Source organism: Trichosurus vulpecula, chromosome 1 (genome assembly GCF_011100635.1).
Source record: "Trichosurus vulpecula isolate mTriVul1 chromosome 1, mTriVul1.pri, whole genome shotgun sequence".
Taxonomy (NCBI): Eukaryota; Metazoa; Chordata; class Mammalia; order Diprotodontia; family Phalangeridae; genus Trichosurus; species Trichosurus vulpecula.
In genome coordinates, this window is record NC_050573.1 from 363,664,526 (window position 1) to 363,690,468 (window position 25,943).

Sequence of the window (25,943 nt, forward strand, 5' to 3'; positions counted from 1 at the left end):
CATCTGATCTGGTGGTCTCAGACCACTTTAAGTTGGTTCAAAGTTTTTAGCATTCCATCTGTTTTCACTCTTACCTAAATTTCTGCTTCTTCTCACAAAGACTCTCTAATCCAGTGAGGTATTCCCCTAAACAGAAGGACAAAATGCTGTATAATATGCCTGAAGGAAGGGGGAGAGGATTGTAAAGATTCATGACCACCCCTTCATTTTGTGAAAAAGGAAACTGAGGCCTGGAGGGACAACCTGCCTAGGTTGCGCTGCTACTGACTGATAAAGCTAAGGGGGAAGAAAAATGTTTCTTGTATACTACGGCCAGACCCACAGCTTATATCCATATACATTGCCTCAGAATATATCTCCTGGAGAAGCCCCAAGCAACCTCATTCAAGAAATACATCCCACCCTCAAGTAACAGAGAAATAAAATTTGCCCTTCTGTCTACCAAAGTCTACCTTCTGTCTACCGTCTTTATTGAATCTCCAAGTCTCCAAGTAGGTACACCTTTCCCTCCTTTACGGTCAGTTGGGCAGACCCAACTATATTTCACTGTCCCTTAAAAGATGTCAAAAGTTACTTCTATCTATTAGAAGGACATATAATCCTGAATAATCCTAAAAATCTCCCAAACTGAATAATAATGCTTCTAGGTACAGGGCCATTAAAAACTTATATGACCGTGGCTTAGTCACTTAACCTTTCTTGGCCTTTCTTTCATATCTATAAAACAGCAGATTGTACTAGCTTATATCTGAGGTCCTTTCCAGGTCTCACATTCTGTGATCTATGATCTGTATCGACCATAAAGCAAGGCATTGTTCCCAGATGCCCAGAGAAAGCCACTAATTGGACATTAGGGAATGATTCCCGTCAGGACTCTATTCCCCAGGCAGGAGAGAAAACCTATTTCAGATGATAGTCATTATTAGAGACAATGACACTCATTGCTCAGAATTTCATTTCTAAACCAACAGACTCCTGTCTTCATCTCTAGCTCTGTGGAACTCTAGGACTTCCCTTGGGAGTGAAGGCTAAACTTGCTTTCTGGGAATACTTGGAGTATTCCAAAAGAACTTGGGCTTCCAAGCATCAGTCAGGCCAAAGAAACCTACTATAGATGCTTGGATGCCTTCCTTAAATGGCAGTGACAACTGAGTTTCCCATTTAGTATTCACACCTCTTGGCTTCTGTATTCAAAGGATGATAAGTATCCTATTACCTGAGGACAAAAAAAGTATGAAAACAACCTGAGGTCAGGTGGGAAACTCCTTGCCCAAATTTTATCTCAAGGGGAACTGAAAAAAATAGAAGGCCTCCCTCAATTTAGCCAAACAAAGCCTGAGCCGCAGGAAATTTGAATAGGGAGAAATTACTACTCGGCTGAAGCTCCCTAGGAAGGGTGAGTGGAAGAAGCACCAGAATCGAGCCTTGAAAGGAGAATTTTAACATGATAATAATATAATAATAACAATAATATTTCCATAGTATTTGCTACATTCCAGGCAGTGTGCTAATAAGTGCCTTATAATTATACTCCCATGTGATCTTCACAATAATCCTGGAGGTAGGTACTATTATTATCCCCATTTTACAGGTAAGGAAACTGAGGCAGGCAGAAGTTATGTGACTTGCCCAGGGTCATATAGCTAGTAAGTATATGAGGTTGGATTTGAACTTGGGTCTCCCGGTTTCCAGGTCACATAACTGACACACTATGCCACTTAGCTGACAGTGAACTAAAATGACTGACAAGGGTTCCATTATGAGCTCAGTGACCTACTTTGTGCCTGTCTTCTGAGGTTTGGCCTAGTTATATTCAGGGAAAGATTAGTAGAAGTAGAACCTGGGTCTTCCTGACTCCAGGCCCAGAAGTCTGTTCACTGTGCCACAACAAATCAGTGTGGAAGACCTTTTTAAAAAGCATCTGCTATATTTTTGCAAGTTCTTTTAAAGCACAATTCTTTGCCATATATCTGAGAATAAAAATTAGTTAATTTACTAAATCATCCTTTTTCAGATTAGTAACACAGGAGGACATTTCTAAAAATTTTATTTATATTGTATTAAATACATTTTATATTAAATTATATTTTGTAATTTCATATTAATTATATTTTATATTCCATATACTTAAAGTATTTACAAGTACGGATATTGCTAGGGAGGTCAGGGTAGGGGATGACCAGAATCTAATCCATCTCTCAGTTTTTCAAAGCAGAAAACCCCTAGCCTTCCTGCTGTTGGGAAGAGGCAGCATCTCTCACCTTTTTTCTGTCTAACCTTCATTCACGTAGCCACAGCCCCATCTACTGGAACTTCAGGATATTGCCTTTGAAGGCTTTTCAAGGGAGATGATGCCACCTTATGCTTGTGTCTATCTAGCTGTGTGAATCACAGAATCTCTGACTGGTCAGCTGGAACCCACATGAAAGGAAGTCCCCCACTTCCTGAGGCAGCTCATTCCACTCTTGAATAGCCCTATCAATTTTAAAAGATTTTTTTTGTTAAATGTCAAATGTAAATTTGCCTTCCGGCAACTTTTAAAAAATATATTTTTTTTTTCCCTAATTACATGTTAAAACAATTCTTAAGATTTTTTTAAAGTTTTGAGAACCAAATTCTATCTCTCCTTCCCTCCTTCTCCTCCACTCTCCCTGAGGTGGCAAGCATCCGCAGCCAAGCAAAACAAATGCCTCTCTGTAGGATGGCCCTCAGAGTGGAATGCAGTATATCAATTGTGGGTGGAGTACAGAAGGACTCTCCCCTGCATTCACGATGCCTCTCTTACTGCTGCCCAAGATGGTGTTAGTTTTCTTGACTGCCATGTCATACTATTAACTCATGTTGAGCTTGCAATCCATAAAACCTCAAGATATTTTCCAGATGACCTGCTATCTAATCGTATCTCCCCCGTCTTCTGTTTTTAACATTGACTTTTTAAATCCAAGTGTAAAATTTTACATTTGTCCCGTTGAATTTCATTCAATTAAACTTGACCCAATAATCTAGATTATCTCAAGGTATTTTTGGATGGTCACTGTCATAGCATGTTAACCATCCTTCCCATGTTTGGAGGATCTGCAAATTTGATGCGCAGACCATCTATGCCTTTATTCAATTCAATGATAAATATATTAAACTAGGCCAATCACAGATCCCTGAAGCATTCCAATGGAAACTTCCTTACAAGTCAATTTCTTTAGATTGAGTCATTTAACCAGTCCCAGATTCACCTAATTGTATTAAGGTAAAGTCTTTCAAGGGATCCACCCCTATCCTGTATTGAAGAGGGGAAAGAAAAAGAAACTCATCCTATCCTCAAAGATCTTACAGCCTATTTGAGGAGATAAGATGTATTTCTGTGAAACAACCAAAGAATAACATAAAGCTTTTATTAGCTCATGTGAGTCTGAAATGCTTTGATTAAGAAAAGTATTAGAAAAGGACCTCCAAGGTTCTCTAGCATGAGCCATTTCTAAACAGAAATCCTGTCTGCAAAATTCATGACAAGTGGTCATCCAGCGTGCTCATGAGGACCACCACTGGCAGGGAACTCACCATGGATTTTGAGAAGCGGCTTGTCCAAGATAACACCACTAGCTAGTTCTGACTCTGCCAGAACTTGAACTCAGCTGGTCCGAGTACTTTGTCTCCAGTTCCAAGGCCCTTTCCATTACATCATGCTTCAATATCTACCAGAAATAAACTTTGTAACATTAGTAAATGCAAGCTTATTAAATCACCAGCACAACTAAATTCTAAGTAAAACTTTTTAAAAAAAGTTCCAAAATAGGAAGATTTTTATAGTTTGCATTGCTGGCCTGTAACATTTTGATTTCCTTTTGAAGTAATATCCAATATAGAGCCAGACCAAGTGGAGAGTTGAGTAAACCCTATATGGCGTATGCTGCTATTTTCAACCATGTTATAGTTTATGCTTCCAAAAGAAGTTTATTTCTCAATGAAATTAGACCACACAGTCAGAAGTCTAAGCAGTAAAACATGTTATAGGCATATTTAAGATAAGAAAACAGTTAACATTCTTTATTAAGGTGAGAAGAAAAGCTAATGCATGGGTAACTACTAAAATGAAAAATTACATTATTCTGTCAATAGTTAATAAATTTATTAAGTACCACTATATGCAAAGGACTGTGCTATTCCATAAACTAGAATATGGGGCCAAAATCAAGATAAAACTTAGAAGGTAGATATGTAAAGTTCTACATTTGTACTAAAAAAAAATCAGATTTTACAACTGTGAGATTATACAGTTCCATGATATGTGAGCTCTTTCCAGGGAAGCAATTTTTGTGAACAAGACCTAGGGGTTTTAATTAGCCATAAAGTCAGTATGAGCCAGCAATTCTCAGAAGTCATGAAAAGCTAAAGGTACTTTAGATGACATGAACAGAAGTTTAGTGCCCAGATTTCACGAGTTAATTCTTCTCACTGTACCCTGTGCTGGTCAGATCACATTGTAGGGACAATGTTGAGGGCACCTACAGAAGGACCTTGACAACTTGGAGTACTTCCAGATGAGGGCAACCAGGATAGGGAAGAGTCTGGAAACCATGTCGTTCAAGGAAAGAAGACTTTTTGTAAGGCAAATAATAGTTGCCTTCAAGTACTTGAAGGATTTTCATGTGGAAAAGGAAATTACATTCATCCTGTGTGACTCCATGGAGCAAAACTAAAACGGTTGATTTTGGAGACAGATTTTGACTCAGGTACACAAAATAGCTTGCAAAAATGAAAACTAAGCAAAATTTTAATAACTAGAATTTCTCTATCATATCAAAAATTACAAACCCTTTTCCTCATAACAACTCCTGGATTTAGATAGTATGATTATAATTATTCCTATTTTTCAGGTAAGAAACTTGAGGTTAAGAGAAGTTACTGTAAGTAACTTTACAAGGTCACAGAGCTAATAAATGACATAGTAGGGACTTGAACCCAGGTCTCTTGTTTCTTTATCCCTAGTCCAGTAATTGTAGGGCTTGACCGCTAAGTGGCACAGTGGGCTTGGAATAGAAGAGCCCTGAGTTTGGATTCAAGGAAGACATGTATGACCCTGGGCAAGTCACTTAACCCCGTTTGCCTCAGTTTCCTCACCTATAAAATGAACTGGAGAAGAAAATGGCAAACCACACCAGTATCTTTGCCAAAAAACAAAACAAAAAAAAAAATGAGGCCACAAAGTGTAGACGCAGCTAAAAAACAACTAAACAGCGACACTGCTAGAATTATTCCACAAGCAGTGGAATGACCGTGCCTTATGGATACGATAGAGAGTTTTCCTGCCTTAGGATAGGAGATTAAGAGCTGATGCCTTCCTTCCAAGTTCTTTCAGATTCTAAGATAGGATGGTTCTTTTTATTGAGCACTGTTTCTGTCAAGCACTGTGTGTACCACCTCCTGTGAGGGATACTGAAGAAGCATAAAATTCAATCTTTGCCCTCAAATAGTTTATAGTCTTCTTGAGGAAACAAAATAAACACCCAAGAAAATGCTAGACAAGTGCTGAATTACACAGCACTGCCTTGGCGTGCCCTAAGAGGTCTCTGGAGAGGGAGGGATCAGTAAGGGCGGCTGGAGTTCCTGAAGCAGGCTTCCTGTAAATCTTGGGTCAGAGTTGAATTGGAGGATAGTTACAGTTCCAAGAAGCAGAGCTTGAGGAGGCTATTACAGGTGCCAGGAGAAATCCAAGCAAAGACACAAGACAAGGAGGAAAGGTGAGCATGGCCTGTCCAGAAGACTGTTGAGAAACACTGGGAAATAAACTAAAATCTTCTATTAGACTCTGAGCTGCCTGAGAAGAAGGTCCGTGTCTATTTCACCTTGGCAGTACCTATAGTTTTTAGCAGAGCATCAGCTACATATTAGGTGCCCAGTAAATGTTTGTTGGATTGCATCGATGAATGAAAGATGGGTAGTAAGGGTAGGGTCTCAGCATGGAGAATCAACAAAGAGAGGAAAAGGAGAATCATAAAATTTGAGATTGAAAAGGTAGCTTAAAAATCATTTAATCCAGCCCTTTAATTCACAGAGGAGGAGCCCAAGAGAGCCCTCACTGGGGACCAGAAAGGTTACCCAGGGACACACAGCTAGGTGATACCAGATCTGGGACTAGAATCAAGGTCTCCCAAATCCCAGTTTATCGTCACACTTTCCGCCACAGTCTATTTAGCTTACACTTGATGAGGTAGGCAGTGGGGATCCCCTTGGAAAATTGCCGTTGTTTTTATGGTTACTGAGTTTATTTGGGAAATTAGGGTAATGTGAAGAACTCTAAGAACATGCTTTGCTCTTATGCCTGCTAAGAATCCTTTCTATCTTCTGTGTATCATTTGTCCGCTTGTGATAGACTGATGAAGATGATGAAGTTGAGGTATGTTTACTTCAAAAGCTTGAAATGATCCTTTTGACCTCTTTGGTGTGTGCTGTGAAGTCTGTTCCTAACATTGGCAGCGTGAAGTATTCAACCTTTGAAACTTAAGCACTTGAAACGATACACTTGGAATTTTCTGTTTGGTCTTCAGTTTTACCATTAACAGTTTTTATGGGGGTTTGCATTGTTCCCTCTCATTCAGCCATGAGGCAGGATTTTCAGGAATTTCAGGAGGAATCCTATTATGTTTTCCTTGCCAGTGGAAGTAAACAGAAACCAGGAAAAATGCCCACATGCCCCTCAGGGATAGCCCAGCTCTCTTTGGTGAAATAAGGGGCCCAAGATTTGGATTTTGACTATTAAACATTCTTCAACATGAAATAATATGAAGAATATGGAAAAGAAATCTCAAGAAATCTATTCTTGCTCTTTCTGACTCTATTTTGTTGCTTGAAATCTAAATTGCCTAATATTTGCATTAATTGAACCTAGTGGCAATGGAATGAGGTGAAGATAACAAGAGAGGGAGATTATCATTGGAAAATAGAGGTGACACCCATGTAGCCTTCAGGCAGTTGTTATGGACCTAAAATTTTGTAGATGATTTATAAAGCTGCCTTGCTGCCATGGCCATGGCTGGATCTGTAGAATGCCAAACTACTACTGGATAAAAAGGAAAGAAAGTCAAGTTATAGATATGCAGTGTTTCCCCAAAAAATCCAGATAATGGAGTTTTTCAGGATTCGTCTAGATATTTGGCATCATGGAGCCATTGCATGAAGTACTAGCTTGCCTCCTTTAAATGCTACTATTTTATGGTTCATAGAACAAGAGAACACCAGTTTGCATGTCTTTTTACAGATGATTATTAAAACTACTAAATGTCTGTCACTACCACAAGTAGTGGGTGTTGTCTCACTGTTTCAGCATGAGTTTACATGTAATATAACATGTATATATCTTTCCACAGATTTTTTTCTTTGCCCATCACTAGCTTCAGGTTAAATTCCTTTTCCAAATTATGAGCTGGTACATATAACCCAGAATTATACTATGTTAGGCGGGAGAAACACTCTACCTCACCATGGATATTTGGAAACTCATAGATCCTTTCATTTTTCCATATTCACTGGATATTTGGTGTAAGTCATAATCCCAGGTGTAGCTACTACCTACGTCCTCTTAATGTGGGAGTAGTATGGCAACTCATCCTAATGTCTTACTTGGACTCCAAAATTTGAGCCAATATTAATGATGCTTCTCTACTATGAAAGAATGAACCTTAAATCAGTTTGTGAAAACAAAATCCCTGAAAGAAAGTGCTTATTCCTTTTATTTATTTATGCACATATATTTTTTTTTCTTTGAGACTTTCTATCTCTCCCAGTCCGGAAGTACAGTGCCCACTCATGGAGTGATCCCCACATGAGAACTTTGACCTGCTCTTTTTCCATCATGGGCCAGTTTCCCTCCTTAGGAAACTTAATGTCTCCCTCTACCACTCAGAGATTCATCCTCTTCCACAGTAGCAGGGATTTATACACTGTACATTGACCCTAACATCATGATATCTTTGTGGTCCTTTTCAAGAATGAAGGACAAAACCAACAGCAGGGATGCCACCACACCCAGTTATCTATGTACATCCTAACCAGGAGCAAAGTGATTGGCTGGATGGAATAGAAACCCAGAGAATAAGAAAATCAGCCGTTCACCAGGCAATTCATTTTTTCCACTATCATATCAATCAGAAACTTAAGTCAAGAGGATTTCTATCCATCCATTCACTTATTCAATAAATATTTATTAAGGACCTATTAAACTCTACTAAGGGTGTAGATCACTTATGCTAAGCACGGCGGGGTGGGGGGAGGTATAAAGTATAAGTGAAACATAGAGCCTGTCCCCAGAGGAAATAAGACATAAATACAAATAATCATAATATACAAAGTTATATATCTGTGGTCAGTCTATTCTTGCTCATTTCAGATAGTGACCAATCAGATCAACTGTATGCTATCCTATTGATTTCATAAATGATTTGATGTTATTGCGATCCTTCTTGGCAAGAAAATGGACCCCCTTTTCAGGAATGCTAAATCCGTGTGACTTATCTGCCAAAATTGCCCATCACCAACTTAAGTTCAAACCCTTTGACCCTGGGCAATTCTCTAAAACCACAAAATTGACTACAAGGTGTTGACCTGCCCTAATAAGAAAGAGTTTCTTTATCCTAAAATTCCCTATTCCATTGGAATTAGAGGTCCCCACCACCCCTCATTGCAATGTAACACTTTTTTTCTTAACAGGAAGTCTGACTTCCTCAAGCTATGTCACACACAAGATCGTTTCTATAAAATTATCACTCCTTCCTTTTCCCCTACAGTAGTCAATTGGAGTCAGTCAGTATTCATCATGAGTGTACTATATGATGAGAACTAGACCAGACCCCTGTATAGGAGGCAGCTACACAAAGAAATCAAAGACATCAAGGAATGGGTGGTTTCTTGAGGGAGACACAATACAGATATGTGAAGATATAAGAATGGTTGCAAAGAAGCTGGTTAGCCATACAAAAATAGGTAGATAGATAGATACATACATACATACATATATACATGGATGGATGAAGAAAGAAAGAAAGAAAGAAAGAGGAAGGAAGGAAGAAGGGAACACTAGAGTTAATGGATTTGTTGGTCTTCTCAACAACTCTCTAAGACTATAAGTTAAAGAGAGAGAGTGCCAACCTACAATGGGGGATGGAGTTTATTCTCCAGGGAGTTCCCATACTAGTGAAGCCACGGGTCCAATCCCTATCCTGTTCCCCAACAAGGTCCTTCTTCTGGAAAACAGAAGAGCCAAGAGCTCTTCTCTCTCACAACAGAACTTGTTGTTACACAGATGTTTTCACAAAATAAGATATTTGTAGAACACTTTGCAAACACAAAAGCACTATGTAAATGCTATTATTACTATTATCTCCAAACAGACAGAGGACAGCCCCTGTAAACCACAGTAAAAGTTGCATCTGCAGAGGCAGCTTGCACCCCTCACAGTATTCAGTTTGCTTTTTTTTTAATGGAACTCAACTATGGATTTTTTTTTTCCTCTTGAACAGAATTCAGCTGTTCCAGAAAGGTGACACATATCCTGACTCTGATTGCCTTTTTGCAGACCGGAAAATTCTCCAGCAGTTCCGCTCCCTCCCAGAGCCAACCCCAGGGACTGGAATACGCAGAAGATGCAGCTGAACATGAGAACATGAAGGCTGTGCTGAAAACTTCCTCCATTGGTGAAGAAGGTAGCTCGGTGCTGGGCGTGAGGACACGAAGCCGAGCCAGCAGAGGTAATTGGCCACTTCTTTCCTTCTGGCACTCTCTTCAGTATACAAGCTTCAATGGGGTCTGTGAACTTGGTTTAACAGTACTTCAGTATAATTGGTTTTCTGTGTAATCCAGTGTACCTGATTTTATGCACTCAAGCATTACTCTGACAAGTGGTCCCATGGCTTCACCCAGGCTGCCAAAGGGGTCTGTGACACAGAAAAGGCTAAAGGCCCCCATCAGAGGAAGGAATTTCAAAGGCCATTTAAGTCTAATTTCATTTTAAAGATGAGGAAACTGAGTCTCAGAAAGATTATAAATGACTTGTTCAAGGTCAAGCTATAAAACAACTTGAAAAGCAAAAAGTTCTATACAGAGGCAGGTGGTATTATGGTCAACTGACAATAGAAGCATCATCTTCAGAGACAGATGAAGATACAGTTGTATCGTTACCGTTGTATGACATGAAATAAATGCTCAGCAGAACAAAACAGCCTCCATCTTCTGGCTCTGGATTTTGCATCTATTATCCCCCAGGGCATACCACCTCCTACTAGTGCCAGCCTCCTTCCTGTCCATTGGTCAATGGCAAGTGAACTGGGGGATGGAGTTTGCTCACCAGGGAGTTCCTGTTCTGGTGAACTCCCTTTCTTTAAAGGCCTAGCTCCACCTTTCCCTATTAGCCCAGCTTACAATGATCTTTCCCTCCTCTGAACTCAAAACACCAATAATAATTGCTGACATTTTTGAAGCTCTTTAAGGTTTATTCGCATTATCTCATTTGAGCCTCATAATAGCCTTGTATTACCAAGTATAGGTCCGTTTTACAGATGAGGAAATTGGGACTCAGAAAGATTACATGACTTGACTGTGTCCACATAGCTAGTGAGTGTCAGAGAAGGGATATGAATAATCCAAGTCTTCATGACTCCCAAGTCCAGCATTCTATTCACTACTGCATGTTGCCTCTTATTTACTGTCTGTCCCATTTGTCTGACCCTTTGGATATGCCATTTTGTAACATCTCTTGTACTGTTATTTAACTTTTGACATGTGCTATCTTATCTTCACACAAATATTAAATATGGAGTTGAGAGAGGGGAAGCAGATAGGTGATTTCACAAAATCATCCAACCCTGAGTTTGGAAAACCATAATACAGAGGCCTTCCTAGCAATGGCAAAGGAAACAGCTTTAGGTCAGAGGAAAATGACGCTGATTATCAGCTAGCTTTAAACCACCAATGCTGGTCCTACAACACAGGCCTCCTAGGCAAGCCATACGTTTTGTTCCCCAAGAATTGCTGGTCGAATTCTTACCACCCTAAAGATCTGCATGGATTAAATAAAGGGAATGACGATGTGGAGAGAGCTTCCCGTGATGGGTTCCCAGCCTGAGGAATGGGGATAATTATCTTGTAATGTCTTTTTGTACATAAAATTTATTTTCTTGTGTAATTGGAAGAGGGGAAGACATCTAACAGTGGCAAGCTTTCAAAAGGCCTGGTCAGGGAACAAAGCCAATGAAAAGCCACTGAAGGGCCTTCCCACAGAATTCCCCTGAGGATGAGGTCTAGATTTACCTGGCCTTCTCTCTGTCCTTTCTGGCAGTCTGGTTCCTGGCTTATACAAAAGGTGGCCTCATCGCTAACATTTTAGTTTGACTTAGTCTCGTTCCACCTCTTCTGGTCTCTAAAACAACAATAATGGCTGGTTATTACTAGGACACGCAACCTGCATGTACTCACTGGATGGTCCTAATTAGGTGACTTGCTGGGGTGGGGAAGCCTGCATTGGGTTTTTTCTTAATTTCCTTATCTGGATTAGTCACTGTTACAGTTTTTAAATTGGTGCTCATGAAATGTCCTCACGGCACAGGGCCAGTCATTAAACCTACCTCCTGCTCCTTGTCACAGCTCTGTGGCAAGAAGACAGGGGTAGATTCTGCATGAGTCTAAGTGTGAGGATATGATGACAAATATAAAGAAGGAATAATCAGCTAATGGCCACATATATAGTTGACACAATTTCCAGGAAAGACCTTTTCTCCCTTGAGAGTTAAATATCTGCCTCCTCAGAAGCGTGTGCTGTTCTGAGTAGCTGTTTGCCTGAGCAGCTAGGTAGTACAGCAGATAGAGTGTGGGGCCTGGACTCATCCTCCTGAGTTCAAATCTGGCCTCAGACACTTCATAGTTGTGTGACCCTGGGCAAGTCACTTAACCTTGCTTTCCTTAGTTTCCTCATCTGCAGAATGAACCATAGAAGGAAATGGCAAAGCACCCCAGTATCTTTGCCAAGATAACCCCAAATGGGGTCAGACAAGAGTGAATAACAACAACAGTTTGCCAAAAGGACTAAGAATTAATTACCCATTATCATTCAACTGAAGTCTAGTGAAAAGTTCATGGAAAGGCTAGTCATGAGGCCTCGTCTCAACCAGCTGTGTGACCTTAGGCAAATGACTTACCCTCTCTGAGCTCCAGCTTTCTTGTCAGTGGAAGGGGGATAATGACACCAGCCATAGGTGTCTCACAGGATTCATTCACGCATGCAACGAATATTTATTTAACGTCTATGATGTATATAGTTGTAAGCTTGGCACTGAGATAATAATAATAGCTAACATTTATGTGATAGTATGTGCCAGGCACTGGGAGGAAGATGCTTTTATTATCTTCATTTTATAGATGAGGAAACTGAGGCAAAGAGAAGTTAAGTGACTTGCCCAGGGTCACATGGCTGATAAGCGTCTGAGACTAGATTTGAACACAAGTTCTTCTAGACTCCAGACCCAGCACCCTTTCAAGATGCATATCAAAGAAATGCCAGACCTGATCATTCATCTTTAAGAGCTCAACATTAGCTGGCAGGCACTCAGAGTATTCTGATGTCATTTGAAATGGTGAATACAAATGTGGATATTTGAGAATTGGGTGTATTAACTGCTCAGTTGGACTTTTACTGGGATAATTCTCAGGAGGATATGACCCCATTTTCATACAGCTTCTAGATGAAAAGCTCATTTTGTCTTGTTTTTCTTCCCTTTTTTTCACAACCCCGTGTCTTTTGGGGTTCGTCCTGCCCAGGCTCTACCAGCAGCACATGGCAGGCCGGCACTGATGACTCACCGAACGTGACGGATGATGCAGCAGATGAGATCATGGATCGCATTGTCAAGTCGGCCACCCAAGTGCCCAGTCAACGAGTGGTGCCAAGAGAAAGAAAACGATCACGGGCAAATAGAAAATCACGTGAGTCCGTAAGGGAAGTGGGAGCAGAACAGAGCATGTTTTCTAAGAAGCCAACCTCCCAGGTCCCCATTTGCAGAGTGGAATGAGAGGGACCAGTGTGGGGGCAGTTCGTGCATTAGCTCCGTGGTTTGGCCGGTTGTAGTTTCATGCTGTAAAGATATATAGTGCTTCCACCCTGGCAGCCCTGGCTAGATGGGATCAGTCCATTTTAGGATTCTGAGGACTTCCAGTGGTCCTATAAATCTGTTCAGTGTTACAGAACTTCAATCCCCTTGGGACTCCCCAGTAGCTCCATGCCAGAAGACTACACAATCCAGGGGCTATAGCCTGAAGCTATTTTCCTAAGCCTGCTTTGGCTGTTAGTCAAGGAAGGCTGCAGGCTTCCTTAGATAGCCAGGACAGTGTGATGTAGTGAATAAACAAAGGAGGTGAAATCACAGTCCCTCAGTTCCAGTGTCTGCTCTGCTGAGTATTATGTGTGGGTGACCTTGAACAAGTACCTTTAACTCTCTGGCCCTCAATTTCCACAGGTGTAAAAGGGTGGGGGGTGGGGCAGCGTAGGACGAGGTATACTTTAAAACCCCAACCAGCTCTCAATTCTCTACACACCACTGGAGATCAGAGGTGTGGGCCAAGGACAGCTTACGCCCAGGTTGCCAAAGACCTTTGGCCAGGTGGTGGGTGCATTCTGTAAACCCTAGTTTCTCTAGACTCCAGATCCAGCATGTCTTAACTCCCCACAAGAGTTTAGTGTTATCTCTACGCTTGGGGATTTTGCTGTATGTTCCCTCCTACAGATAATTTATAAAGATATTAATTAGTAGGGTACTATGGATAGAGCATTTGGCCTGAAGTCAGGAAAACTCCTCTTTCTGTGTTCAAATCTGGCCTCAGACACTTACTACCTAGCTCTGTGACCCCAGGCAAGTCACTTAACCCTGTTTGCCTCAGTTTCCTCATATGTAAAATGACCTGGAGGAGGAAATGGCCAACCACTCCAGTATCTCTGCCAAGAAAACCCCAAATGAACAGCTACACCTGACAGAAAATGACTGAGCACCAACTAATAATACGAATTCAATCAGCTGTCCCTAAGGAACACAGATCTTTATACTTTTCCTTCCAGAGAAGTATCGATTTATCCTTAGGTGGCATAATGGAGATAGCACTGGATTCTGCAAGACCTGAGTTTGAATCTTGCCTCAGGTACTTACTGTATGACACTAGGGAAGTCACATCACCTCACCAGGCCTCTGTTTCCTCAAAATGGGTATCAAGACAGCACCAGAGTTGTTGTAGGGTTCAGATGAGATATCATATGTGAAATGCTCTGAAAACTGTAATGCACTATCTAAATGTTACCTATTATGATGATTATCTCTGCCCTTTCTTTCATTTCCCTAGGATTCTTTGTCATCTTAGACAAAATTATTTTACTCAGTCCCTAAGCCCACTATGACTCAAAATTGTATATAGCCTTTGGTATGGGACTTTGTCAAAGGCATCAGATTGTATCCACTGGTTCTTCTCTATATTCTGATCCCCAAGCAATAAAAACATCAAGGTCAGTTCCCTACTATTTCATATAGGAATCACCAGCTTCTGGTACAGAGTGAAGTCTAAGGAGGAGGCAGAGACTGAGTGACTGCTTGGCACAGAGAAAAGAACAAAGAGCATAGACTTAAGAATGCTCTTAACATATGGAAGAAAAGAGAGGTGAAAAGAGCCACAAGATCAGAATGCCTACCTAAAACCAAGGCAGCATGAGACTGAGTCAGCTAGGTCTAGTCAATCAATCCATCAACAAAGATGTATCAAGTGCCTGCTGTGTGCTAGGCCCAGGGATGCAAATTCGAAAGGGAAACAGTACCTGCCCTCAAGGAGTTCACATTCTAAAAGAGAGAATATGTACATACATAAATATATGCTACATAAGTATGTAAACATATGTAAGATAAATATAAGATAATTTTGGGAGAGAGGGCTTTATTCATTTTTTTCCAGTAGAATCAATTTATACAACCCTTTCCATATCAAAATTGTCCACTCTGAAGCTATCTTTTAGTTTAGCGTTAGGCATTATGAAAGTGGCATTAACCATTTCATGGCACTAAATGCTGTTTGGGAAAAAATAGAGCCATAATCACATCATTGGCATGTTGTGGCCTGAAACAGAGTCTTCTTGGACTTATGTAGGCACAAGTAATATCTGTCATAGAGTTCCTACTGAGCCATCAGAAGTTTTGGTTCTTTAGATATCACTTTGAGTGGTTATCATAAACACATGCCAGTAAACATTCTTTATAAGGTTTGGTTTTCTTACTTGGTCTTTTAATAGAGAGATGATCCATTTAAGAAAAGCATAACTAACTCTCCAAATTCTCTTTTGTTCTGTGCTCAAAGAGATCCTATGTTAGTGCACAGGAGTTTTCTGCACTGGGTGGGATGTTGGACCAGATGGACCCTTCCGGCTCTTAAGATTCCATGATCTAGTTTTCACATGCCTGTGGTTTGCCTTTCTCTAAGATAATTCTCTGTTTTATCAGTCCTTTTCCATACTTGCACAAAAGAGCCATCTATTGTTTCATCTGACCAAGCACATTTCACTCAGCGAAACTGTTTATTTCCATAGAGCTGGTTTTAATTTGAGTGTAGTGGAAACACCAAGAAAGACTCGGGGACCCAGTAAAAGTTTAAGTTGACCCCGATTTCCTTTGTAATATGTGATTGATAAATTCCAGCCTTTCAAAGTCTCAACATGATGTTTCAATGAATCGAAAACAACTGAAAAATGAATGTAAAGTTCCATAGTTCAGGGCCTCAGGCTTCAGTTCATTGACTTTAATTGTCGAACAGTGGCACTGAGGTAAATGGATAATGAAGTAGATAATGAATGACACAAACAGTCTGGCTATAAACTCATTTGGCTGGAGGAAAGAATCATTTAACGCTTTAGCAAGAAGCATTCACACCATTTCCAAGAAACTGAACAGTATCCTTCCAGTAACCCAGGAATTTATGATATGAAAACAATTTGAGGACTGCTAAGATAATTAAATGTCTGCTTTTGGGTTTGAAGCTTTTGGCTCCACCTACACGGTGCCAGACATCCTGATGAAAAGTCAAAAACTTGCTCAATTTAGAGACATGGAAGGGCATCCAAATCACTATAATAAATCCTCTTTTTTTTTTTCAACTGTTGAATTTTTTTTTTATTCAGTCTAGTTAGTTTCTGGCTGATCTTACTTAGTTACGTTTGCTCCTGGCCAAACTCCAATCTATACTGTCTGATTGGCTTGTGATATAACCATATAAATTCAGAAAATAGGAGAATGAGTTTATATCCCATCTCAGACCCTCACAACCAATGTGACCTTCGTGAGTCACTTCTCCTATCAGGGCCTCAGTTTCCTCATCTGTGAAATAGATTAGGTGACCTCCAAGATTCCTGTTTCAGAATCTCTGACATCTCAATTCAAAGGATCATAGATCTGGAGTTGGGAGAGGACTTCAGAGGCCCTCGAGTCTGACTCTCATTTTACAAATGAGGAAACTGAGAAATGGCAAACTGCAAATGAAGTGATTTGTCCAAGGGCCCATGGGCAGTAAGTGGCAGAGGGAGGATTTGAACCTGAGACCCCCGTCTCAAGAGCCAGTGCTTTTTCTACCATACCCTGATGCTTTCTGTCACAGTCCTTTATTGTGTCTCCTTTATAAAAGCCTAGAGGCCATATGGCCTCTTTTACATTTATTTCACATAAGCAAAATATATTTGAGCTGACTTACCTTTGGCCTTCTCCTTTATATAGTGTTGAGGTACACAACAGTGACATCTGACGAGTAGAATTTCCTAAAGGGAGAGAATGATGAAGCCTGAGAAATCCTTCAGAGAAAACAGAAGGTCCTCACTGCACAGTGTCTTTCTTTCACTTTCCTGCCCCTCTGGGCCTACCAGCCTCCCAGCACATTTCAGTTACCACCACCCTTTCTTTCCTAGTGGTATTCGATGCTATCCAGGATTCTGCCCACAAATCCCATTAAGAAAATTCTGATCACATTGATCTCCTGGGTTTAACTTCAGAAGTTCACACTTCTCCTAAACAACATATTATATGCCTCTGTAGGTCAAGGTTACACAAAGGTTACACAATATCCTACATACTAGTTACCTTATAGACAAAGGAAAAAAAGGCTCCTTTTCTGGTGTAGACTTTTACTTTTTCATTTGCAGCAGTGGCAAGAGAATTTCCTGAGCACAGAACAGCTTGCATTCAATTGTGCTAGGGCCTGAACAAGCAGCTGTACTGTACTCCAGTTCCCTTCCTCAAATGTATATTAGAGGCCAATCAGACAATTGAAGTCACACAGTATTGACCCAGAACATCTGCATGAACGTACAATTGATGGGATAAAATAACTGGCCAGGACATGAGTGGATAGTAAGGTCTGTGTGTCAAATACAGGGTTGAAATTGAATGTATTGTACAAGTATGAGGACAGGGATTAGGTGTAAGCATGGGGGAATATTGGAGGGGTGAGGCCTCATCTTCTTAGGGAGATCATGTGGATAAAATACCTAGAAAATGTTGTTGCTCAGTTGTGTCCTCTCTTCATGATCCCATCTTGGGTTTTCTTGGCAAAGATACTAGAGTAGTTTGCCATTTCCTCCTCCAGGTCATTTTACAGATGAGGAAACTGAGGCACCAGGGTTAAGTGACTTGCCTAGGGTCACATAGCTAATAAGTGTCTGAGGCCAGGTTTGAACTCAGGAAGATGAGTCTTCCTGACTCTGGGCCTGGCATTCTAGGCAATATGGCGCCACCTAGCTGCCCTCAGAAAACTATAAACTACTGTATATTCCTGGCCTGTCCACTGGATTCCACCCCCCCACCACCCCCACCTCCCAATGCCTTCTTTCAGTGATTACCTCCTATTTACTCTACATGTAGCTTGTATGTACATAGTTATGTACATGTTGTCTCCACCATTAGAAGGAGGGGCTACTTGAGACTAGAGACTATATTTCTGCCTCTTTTTTGTTTCCCCAAGGTACAGGGCCTAGGACATGGTAAGTCTTTAAAAAATGCTTGTTGATGGATTAAGTGATATGAATATTAGGTATTAATAAGATCTTGAATGAGAAAATATCCATTAAGCACCTATCACATGCCAGACTCTGGAGATATAAATAGGAAATTCCAGAGTGCCTGTCCTCAAGGAGAATGCATTCTAATTTTAAATGAGGGGACTGGAGGGGCAGAAGAAGCACTTCCCATGTAGAGAAATGGTAGCCTGGAAAGGAAGTACCAAACTAAAAAGTCATGGGGATTAGCAGGAATATGCTGGAGCCTGCTCGTACCAGTTCATAGAGCTGATTGTAAAATTTCCAGTATGGAAATGCATGCCTGAGAAATTGTTGAACACTGGAAATCAAGTCATGATTTAGTGTTTCTTTGATTGTCTAGACCAGGGGTGGGGAACCTATGGCCTCGAGGCCCTCTAGGTCCTCAAGTGCAGCCCTTTGACTGAATCCAAACTTTACTGGATTTGTTCTGTGAAGTCTATATTCAGTTAAGGGGCTGCCCTCAAGGACCTAGAGGGCCACATGTGGCCTCGAGGCCACAGGTTCCCCACCCCTGGTCTACACTTAAGAAAGCGATGGAGAAAATGATAATAACACAGATAAAACATAAAATCGTATGGTGCATACTTTACCCCCACTCTGGAAAACCCAACATTTACCGGTACACGTCTGGCCATAGGGCACTTGATTGTCAGGTCCTTCCCTATATCAATGGTAATATTGATTTAATTACCATTGCCAGAGTAAGAAGAGCTGGAAAGCAGAGGAGAGAAGTGAGATAATGCAATAGCAGGGCCAGCGACAGGATGCTGGTATGAGCCCTGGTTTGTTGGTGAAGGACTGGGTGCAATGTGAAACATGCTGGACAAAGTGAGTTAGATGAATTTGAACTTACCAACCAATCAGGACAGCTCGGCCTCAGGACAGAGTTCCAGAACTGAGTGGATTAATTCGGGGGGGGGGGGGGGGAGGGGGCGCTAGTCTCTGGAGGGCCCCTGGCCAGAGGATCACCATTCCACATGGGAAACATCAGTAACATCATCATCATCATCCAGTTCAGCCCCTCGTTTCCTAGAAAAGGAAAACAAGGCCCAAGGAAAAGACTTGGCTTTCCTTGATTAATCTGGGATGGCCTTGTGGAGGGGGGGCGGGGCAGGGAATTTCAGTAAATATCTCAGGGATTCAGTAAATGTCTCAAAATAAAAGGTGTTTGGTGGACTGAGTGGGGAACAAAACACTTTCAGCATATGGCACTGCTTTGGAAAAGGCTTAAATGGGGAAGTGGGATGAATACACAAAAGGAGCTTTGAATTAATCTTCCTGAAATAAGCAAAGAAAGTAGGCTGGGATAAGGGATCTGCCTCATACACACACAACAACCTTGAGGCTAAATTCTCATTCATTATGCACCTACTATATGGAAGGAGCTGTGCCAGAGATTGGAGATGTATAGATGAAACATCCTAGTGCTTGCTTTCATGGAGCTTACAATCTAATGAAGGCCGGGAATAGGAGGGGGAAGGGCGGGGGCAGGCAGGGAGAGACAATGAGCTCCCCCAAATACCATGACATAAGGTAGAATCTGATCAAGGGAAATCTAGACAAAAGGCATTAGGTACCCTTTGTGAAATATGAGAAAGGAAGGATTGGGGTATGTATGTATTAGGTCTTGTGATAGAAATGGTACTCAAGAGGAAGAGGAAAAATAAGAACAGGCAGAGATGTGGAAAGGAGAAAGCATGTCAAACATGAGGCAACCTGCAGTAAAATGAAGGCTCAGGAGAGCAAGAGAAGGTCAGAAACCAGCAAATAGTCTACTTTGGCTGGAACATAAAACATACAAAGGGGATTAGAATGAAATGAGGCTAGAAAGATAAGTTAGAGCCAGACGGTGAGGAAGTTACCACGGGAGATAGGGAATCATTGAAGGATTTTGATCAGTGAACTGACTTGGTTAAATATGCATTCCTTTAATTTTCATTGTCAGACCAATCAAGTACTACGTGCCAGCAACTATTCTAGGCATTGAGGAGTCAAAGAAAGGCCAAAACATAAATACAAACAGTTCATGCTCTTCAACATTTCTCTATATTTGAAATTCTGCTATAGGTTAACCCTATTTTGAGCTATTAAAACCCATGAGTCCAGTTGTATATCTGGGGCTGATATTTAGGAGCTCATTTGTATTTAACAAGCCCAGGTGTGTATCTGATGTTTTTGGTTGAGCCTACACCCTCTTCCCCATTTGGCAGCATTATCAAAAGAGCCCTGGGTGACAACCCTTAGTACCAGCAATAGACCTGAAAGGATGAGCATAGAACATATTGAGGCAGCTAGGTGGTGAAATAGAGTGCTTGGGTTTGGAGTGAAGAAGACCTGAAATCAAATCCATCTCAGACACTTGCTAGCTGTGTGACCCAGTTCACTTAACCTGTTTACCTCACTTTCCTCAACTAGGAAATGGGAATAATAAATAATAGCACTCATCTCCCAGGGTTGGTGTGAGGACCAAATGAGATAATATTCATAAAGCACTAAATAACACCTAACACATAGTAGGTGCTTAATAAATACTTGTTCCCTTCCCCCCCCCCCCGCCCCATATTCATTAAGCTGACCAGTAAGACCATCCATTTGGTTTTGGTTCTGATTGTCATTTAAACCTGCCCAAGTGAATCAAATCTAACCCACATGCCACTATTTTTGGTAAGGCTTAGGAAATTATACTATTAAAAGAGACCACTGTGTAGTCAGATACTTTTTCCATTTATTTAAATAAACGGAACTTTGCTGTCACAATGATGCTTACTTAAACACCATGTGAACCCAAGTGCCAAACATTTTCTCAATGTGTGCCCAGAGTGTACTGAGCATTCAAAAATGCCCTTAGATCTGTGAAGTTTACTTCTCTGCCTATTTGACCAGGCATTTTCCATTAAATCAACTAAGATTACCATTCATGGACATCTGTATGCTACCTTCTACTGAGATAGCTAAATTTAATTAAATTTAAGATGCCTCAAAGTACAGTAAGTTATACCCTCCTGACCTTCTTAAGGCAGTATTTTGTGCCTTAGTTATGAGATCTCAGCAAGCCTTTCTTGTCAAGAACAAGGAGGTATTTTTATCCTATTCTAACCTATTAAAGTCTATTTCTTCAACAAATGCTTTAAGGATTGCTTAAAGAACATAAAAGGTCATTAGAAAGTTTTACTTTTATTGCCACTGCATAGAATGCATTCCATTACTCAATTAAATGTAATCTGCCTTGAGACAAGACCTTTAAGAGCCAAAATATTATGTCTAGTCAAGTTAGACATACAATCTAGAGTTTAACGGCAGAGAAGGAAGAAAAGATTGTTATAGCTGCAAGGAATCTAAAGCACAGATGGAAAATGCTCGGGTTTCATGGGGCAACATGGAAATGGCATAACCTGAGCAGTCAGGTAAGCATGGTCCCTCCCAAAATAGCTCCCCCACAGACTATGACTGATGATATCTATAACTCTGCCAAAGGAGTTTCTTATGGGGCAAGTAGGTGGCACAATGCATAGAGGAATGGGGAAGACTCATCTTCCTGAATTCACATCTGACCTTAGACACAGTTGATAAACTGTGTGACTCTCAGCAAGTCACTAAATCCTGTTTGCCTCAGTTTCTGTATTTGTAAGATGAGCTGGAGAAGAAAATGACAAACCACCGAAGTATCTTTGCCAAGAAAACCCCAAATAAAGTCCAGGAGAGTTGGACAGAACTGAACAACTACAACAACAACAAGGCTCCATACTATTTCAGGAAATTAAGATTATAAGATGACCCAAACAGGGACAATACAGGAAGCCACTATCAGTCATAAACACTATAGTTGGAAGTAACTTATCAGTTACTTTTTTTTCTTTAGTAATAACCACATAAGTCATAAGCATGTTTAAACTAAGAGATGAACATTCTTTGTTAAAACATATAAGCTTAAAGGAAAGAGGGAAGGACCCCAGGGATCTAAAGAAAAATGGCCATTCTTCCAGGGTCCTTAAAGAAAAGCCTGAGCATGATGAATTCTCTGTTCCTGATACTTTGGGGTATTTTTAGCCCACTGCAAAACACATTGTTACCAAGGAATGTAATTTACATATGTACCTTTGAGCAATTAATACATAGTAATACTCAATCTGCCAATTTGTAGCCAAACCCCTCTAAGTATAGTGTATGTAAACTACAGGTTGTGTTAGTACCATTTACTATAGTCTTTCAAAACTGGTTTAATTACGCAATCTACTTTTATGTTATAAGAACTACATAAGAGTTTTCCCTCCTGGACTTTTGGAAGAAGTGATTTAAATGCCCCAAGACCATCTGTTGGCTCAAAGCCTCCCTGATGTCTGAACAAGTATTTCCTTGATGCTCTTACCATTTATTTGGTGTGCTCACATAGGATTGATGGGAAACTGGGTAGAAAGTGTTGTTGAATATGTACCTGGGGATGCTCTCTACAACTCAAACTCATATTGGTTAGTCAGGTTCCTAAAGGAAGGATGAGCACTTCTGCCCCTCCCTGCCAGGTTACAGGGATAATCCTGAAAGTCTGGTTTATTTTCTAATATTGTAACTCACTGAGCCCCAGCTAGTGTGCACTCCATTAATTATCCAGGTGATATCAATTAGCCAGTCAGAGTTGATTAGCTTTTAGTTAGGAATATTTACTAAAATGGTTTACAAAACATTCCCCTTAAAAATCTATGATATACTCTCACAGGAGTACATATAGAGTCTAGTGGAAAATGGACATAAGTTTGGAGAACATGTGATCAAGCGTAACTCATAGTTCCTGACTTTTAGAAGTCCTTTTATCCTTTTCTTGGTGTGTGGGTCAAAAGACCACTGACTCAAGTTGAAAAAACAGAGGTTTCTTGGTTTCTCAAGGCAGGAAAAAAAAACAGAAGCTTTATTTGATCAAGTCTTGCTAGAGTTGGGCATCTCTTACTACCAGGGCAGAAATAGCAGTGAAGAGAGGTCAGGAGAAGAAGGCAAGCAGGGAAATATATACCCTTGTACAAACAATTCTAAGAAATCCCACCCCAGAGACTGGACCCCTGTCCCTATTTGCGGGTGGCCTCACAATCTAACCAGGAATAAAGAAATAAGTTTTTACCCAATACAATCACAGAAACTACAGAATTACCTTGTAGGGAAACTCTAATGCTAAGATGGCAGTTTGTCAGTAGGCGAGGGGAGAGGGAGAGGGGAATACCATCTGGTTTCCTGAAAATCATATGATTTACAGGAAAACAAAACTTAGGTCTGGTGAGGTTCACATCCTAACTAAATATGGAGTATCTCTATTTTGAATATTGCCTTGCCTGAGTTATTCATAGGGAAGCTTTCACAATCTTGTATTCCACTCATTGGGTATCCATAAAGTTCTCCTTACAGATACAGCTTTCTCCTAAGTTCCAAGGGTTGCGGTGGAGAATCCTAGAGCTGCCTTTACTCACAATGAAGAGGCAACAGTTTCCAAAGCTGCCTTTTCCTCGGTGTGCCTAATTTTTCCTCCTGGCTAGATGTGTTCTTTGGCATGGTCATGGGAGGGGGTGGGGCAGGACAAAGGGAAAGTAGGATGCTCCCTCTGGGCTTACTCTAGCCCCACTTCCCACCTTGTTTTGCACAGGTAGAGGCAAAAGAGATTTCCCTTTCCAAAGAGCTCCCAAAGCTTCATTCTGGAAGCACTTGCTGGAATCCTTCTAATAGAATCTTCATCTCTAGTATACACAAATCCAGAAGTGTATCTAATTCTTTCAACCAATCCCAGTCCATTTCATCATCAGGTTCAATGACTGAAGCACTTCGTTCCTTCCCAATTTGAATAATCAGATTGTCTTTATGTAGCTTATGCTTTTGATTGGTAGATTCAGAAGTGTTTAGAAATTGTTCCCATCTAGTTTATACCTTTGGTTGATTCTTTGATTCTAAACTCAGTCTGAGAGGCATTTTCACCTGATAAATGTACCAGGAGCTAGTGCATCTTGTTAGTTAATTAATTGAGGCATCTAGGTGACACAGTGGATTAAGTGCTAGACCTGGAGTTAGGAAGACCTGAGTTCAAATATGGCCTCTGTGTTACCCTGGGCAAGTCACTTAACCTCTTTTTGCCTCAGTTTCCTCAACTGTGAAATGGGGATAACAACACCTACCTTATAGGGCTGTTGTGAGGATCAAGTGAAATAAAAAAAATAAAGCACTTAGGACAGTGCCTGGCACATAGTAGGTACTATATAAATGCTTATTTCCTTCCCTTAATTGGGGTTGGAGTATAGAACATCTTACAACTGTCTTCAGAGATATCATCCTAGTCTGAATGTCTTCTTCACGTAATGGATGGAAGGAAAGATAACAGAAGGAAACAGGTTGAGTCAATAACCCCTTATCTTCTGTCCTTTCTCTACCCTACCTTCTGAGTCTGGAGGTTGTTGCCTGTTATAGTGGATTTTAAAAAAGAGAATCTATAGCTGTAAACAGCTAAGAGGAGTGACCGTCTTCTAGCGGCAGAATTTCAATGTCTAGTGCCTTTGTAACTATTTTCTGCCATTGGCCATACAGACAGACACCCATATCAATTTCTAAGCCTGCTGGTCAAAGGCATTTCTGTAGGAGCAAAGCCTGGGGTGGCAGGCAGGGGGTGGGGGGAACAAGATGATTTTCTGAAAAGGTTAAAAGATTATTCAAACCCATGGGCATTATAGACCATGCTTAGAAAGCAATATGATCTACCAACTCACCTCAGATTGTTCTATTAATCACTTGTTTTTGTTGTTGTTGTTGTCTTCCCTTGCCTGGGGTTTCCATGGTGCTATAGTAAGAAGAACTCTGAAGAGTGGACTAACACCAGAAGAAGCCAGAGCACTAGGCCTCGTCAGCACTTCTGAAATGCAGCTGTGATGTCAGCAGAGGTGATAACAAGAACTCTCTCCTCCCTAAGATCAAGATAAACTCTTCCACGTGGCACCTCCCCTGGGCCCGTGGGTGCATAACATAGTGGCCCATGTGGTTTAATTGTTACAAAATGTATAGCTGGGATAAAAGGGGGCATCACCATGCCCAACAAAAATCAGCCTGACGGTTATGAAAAGGAGTGTCTGTATTTCTAGGCAACTTCACACAACTTGTTTTCTCAATATAGATGGGCATGGATACCACACATCTCCTTTATATCACCTCTTTACCACATCAGCTCCGTTCATGTTGGTTTTCTCTGTGATTTGGTTCAATAGCTCTAATGTGTGACATCTTTTCAGTGTAGGCAGCAGGCCCTTCAGATATAAATGACTCCTGTTATCACTCCCATGATGTGTTGTGTACTCATGTAAAACAGGGTCTATACAACACCAAAGTACATGGATCGGAAGTGAAAAGTTGCACACCAGAGAAAACCCAGATGTCTGTTTCAGGAATTCTAGATGTTGTAAATGTTTATGCAAATTCAGAAATGCACGACACATTTCAAATATTAAATAAATAGAGTTCAGTGATATTATTGGTTTTCTTCACCTGGATAAAGTTCTTAACAGTCATCTTCTCTGTAATCCTCCTTTGGAGTCTTGGTCAGAAATTGCCTCTGTCTCACAACAAAGACCATTGCACTGAACAGGGAGTCTTCTAAGGCCTTTTAGCTTTGCTTTGGGGTAGCCCATGGTGGGGGGAGGAGGGAAGATAAACAAAGGAAGAAAGTAGTCCTGAGATGAGTTGTTAATACACTCCTGATTTCATAAAGCAGAAAGAATTTACAAGTTCTATCACAATGCACATTAGCATGGAAAGTCTCTTCTATGCCATCTTGCTGGACACCATAGTGATTAAAGTGATCTATCACACTCCACTGAGCTCCCTCCAGCCCAAGGCTTTA

The 25,943-nt window shown here is 40.8% G+C and overlaps 1 protein-coding gene across 6 annotated transcripts in view; it reads left to right on the plus strand.

The window, feature by feature from the left end:
- FHOD3 (formin homology 2 domain containing 3) overlaps nt 1-25,574 on the plus strand; it is a 726,388-nt gene extending 700,814 nt beyond the window's left edge. For all 6 annotated transcript variants that reach the window (XM_036756241.1, XM_036756258.1, XM_036756249.1 and 3 more), the window contains 4 exons: nt 6,368-6,391; nt 9,566-9,737; nt 12,799-12,963; nt 24,897-25,574. In XM_036756241.1, the coding sequence (XP_036612136.1) occupies nt 6,368-6,391; nt 9,566-9,737; nt 12,799-12,963; nt 24,897-24,979 (444 nt within the window). In that variant the 3' untranslated portion in view covers nt 24,980-25,574. The remainder of the gene's footprint in view (nt 1-6,367; nt 6,392-9,565; nt 9,738-12,798; nt 12,964-24,896) is intronic.
- Nucleotides 25,575-25,943: the final 369 nt, after the last annotated feature.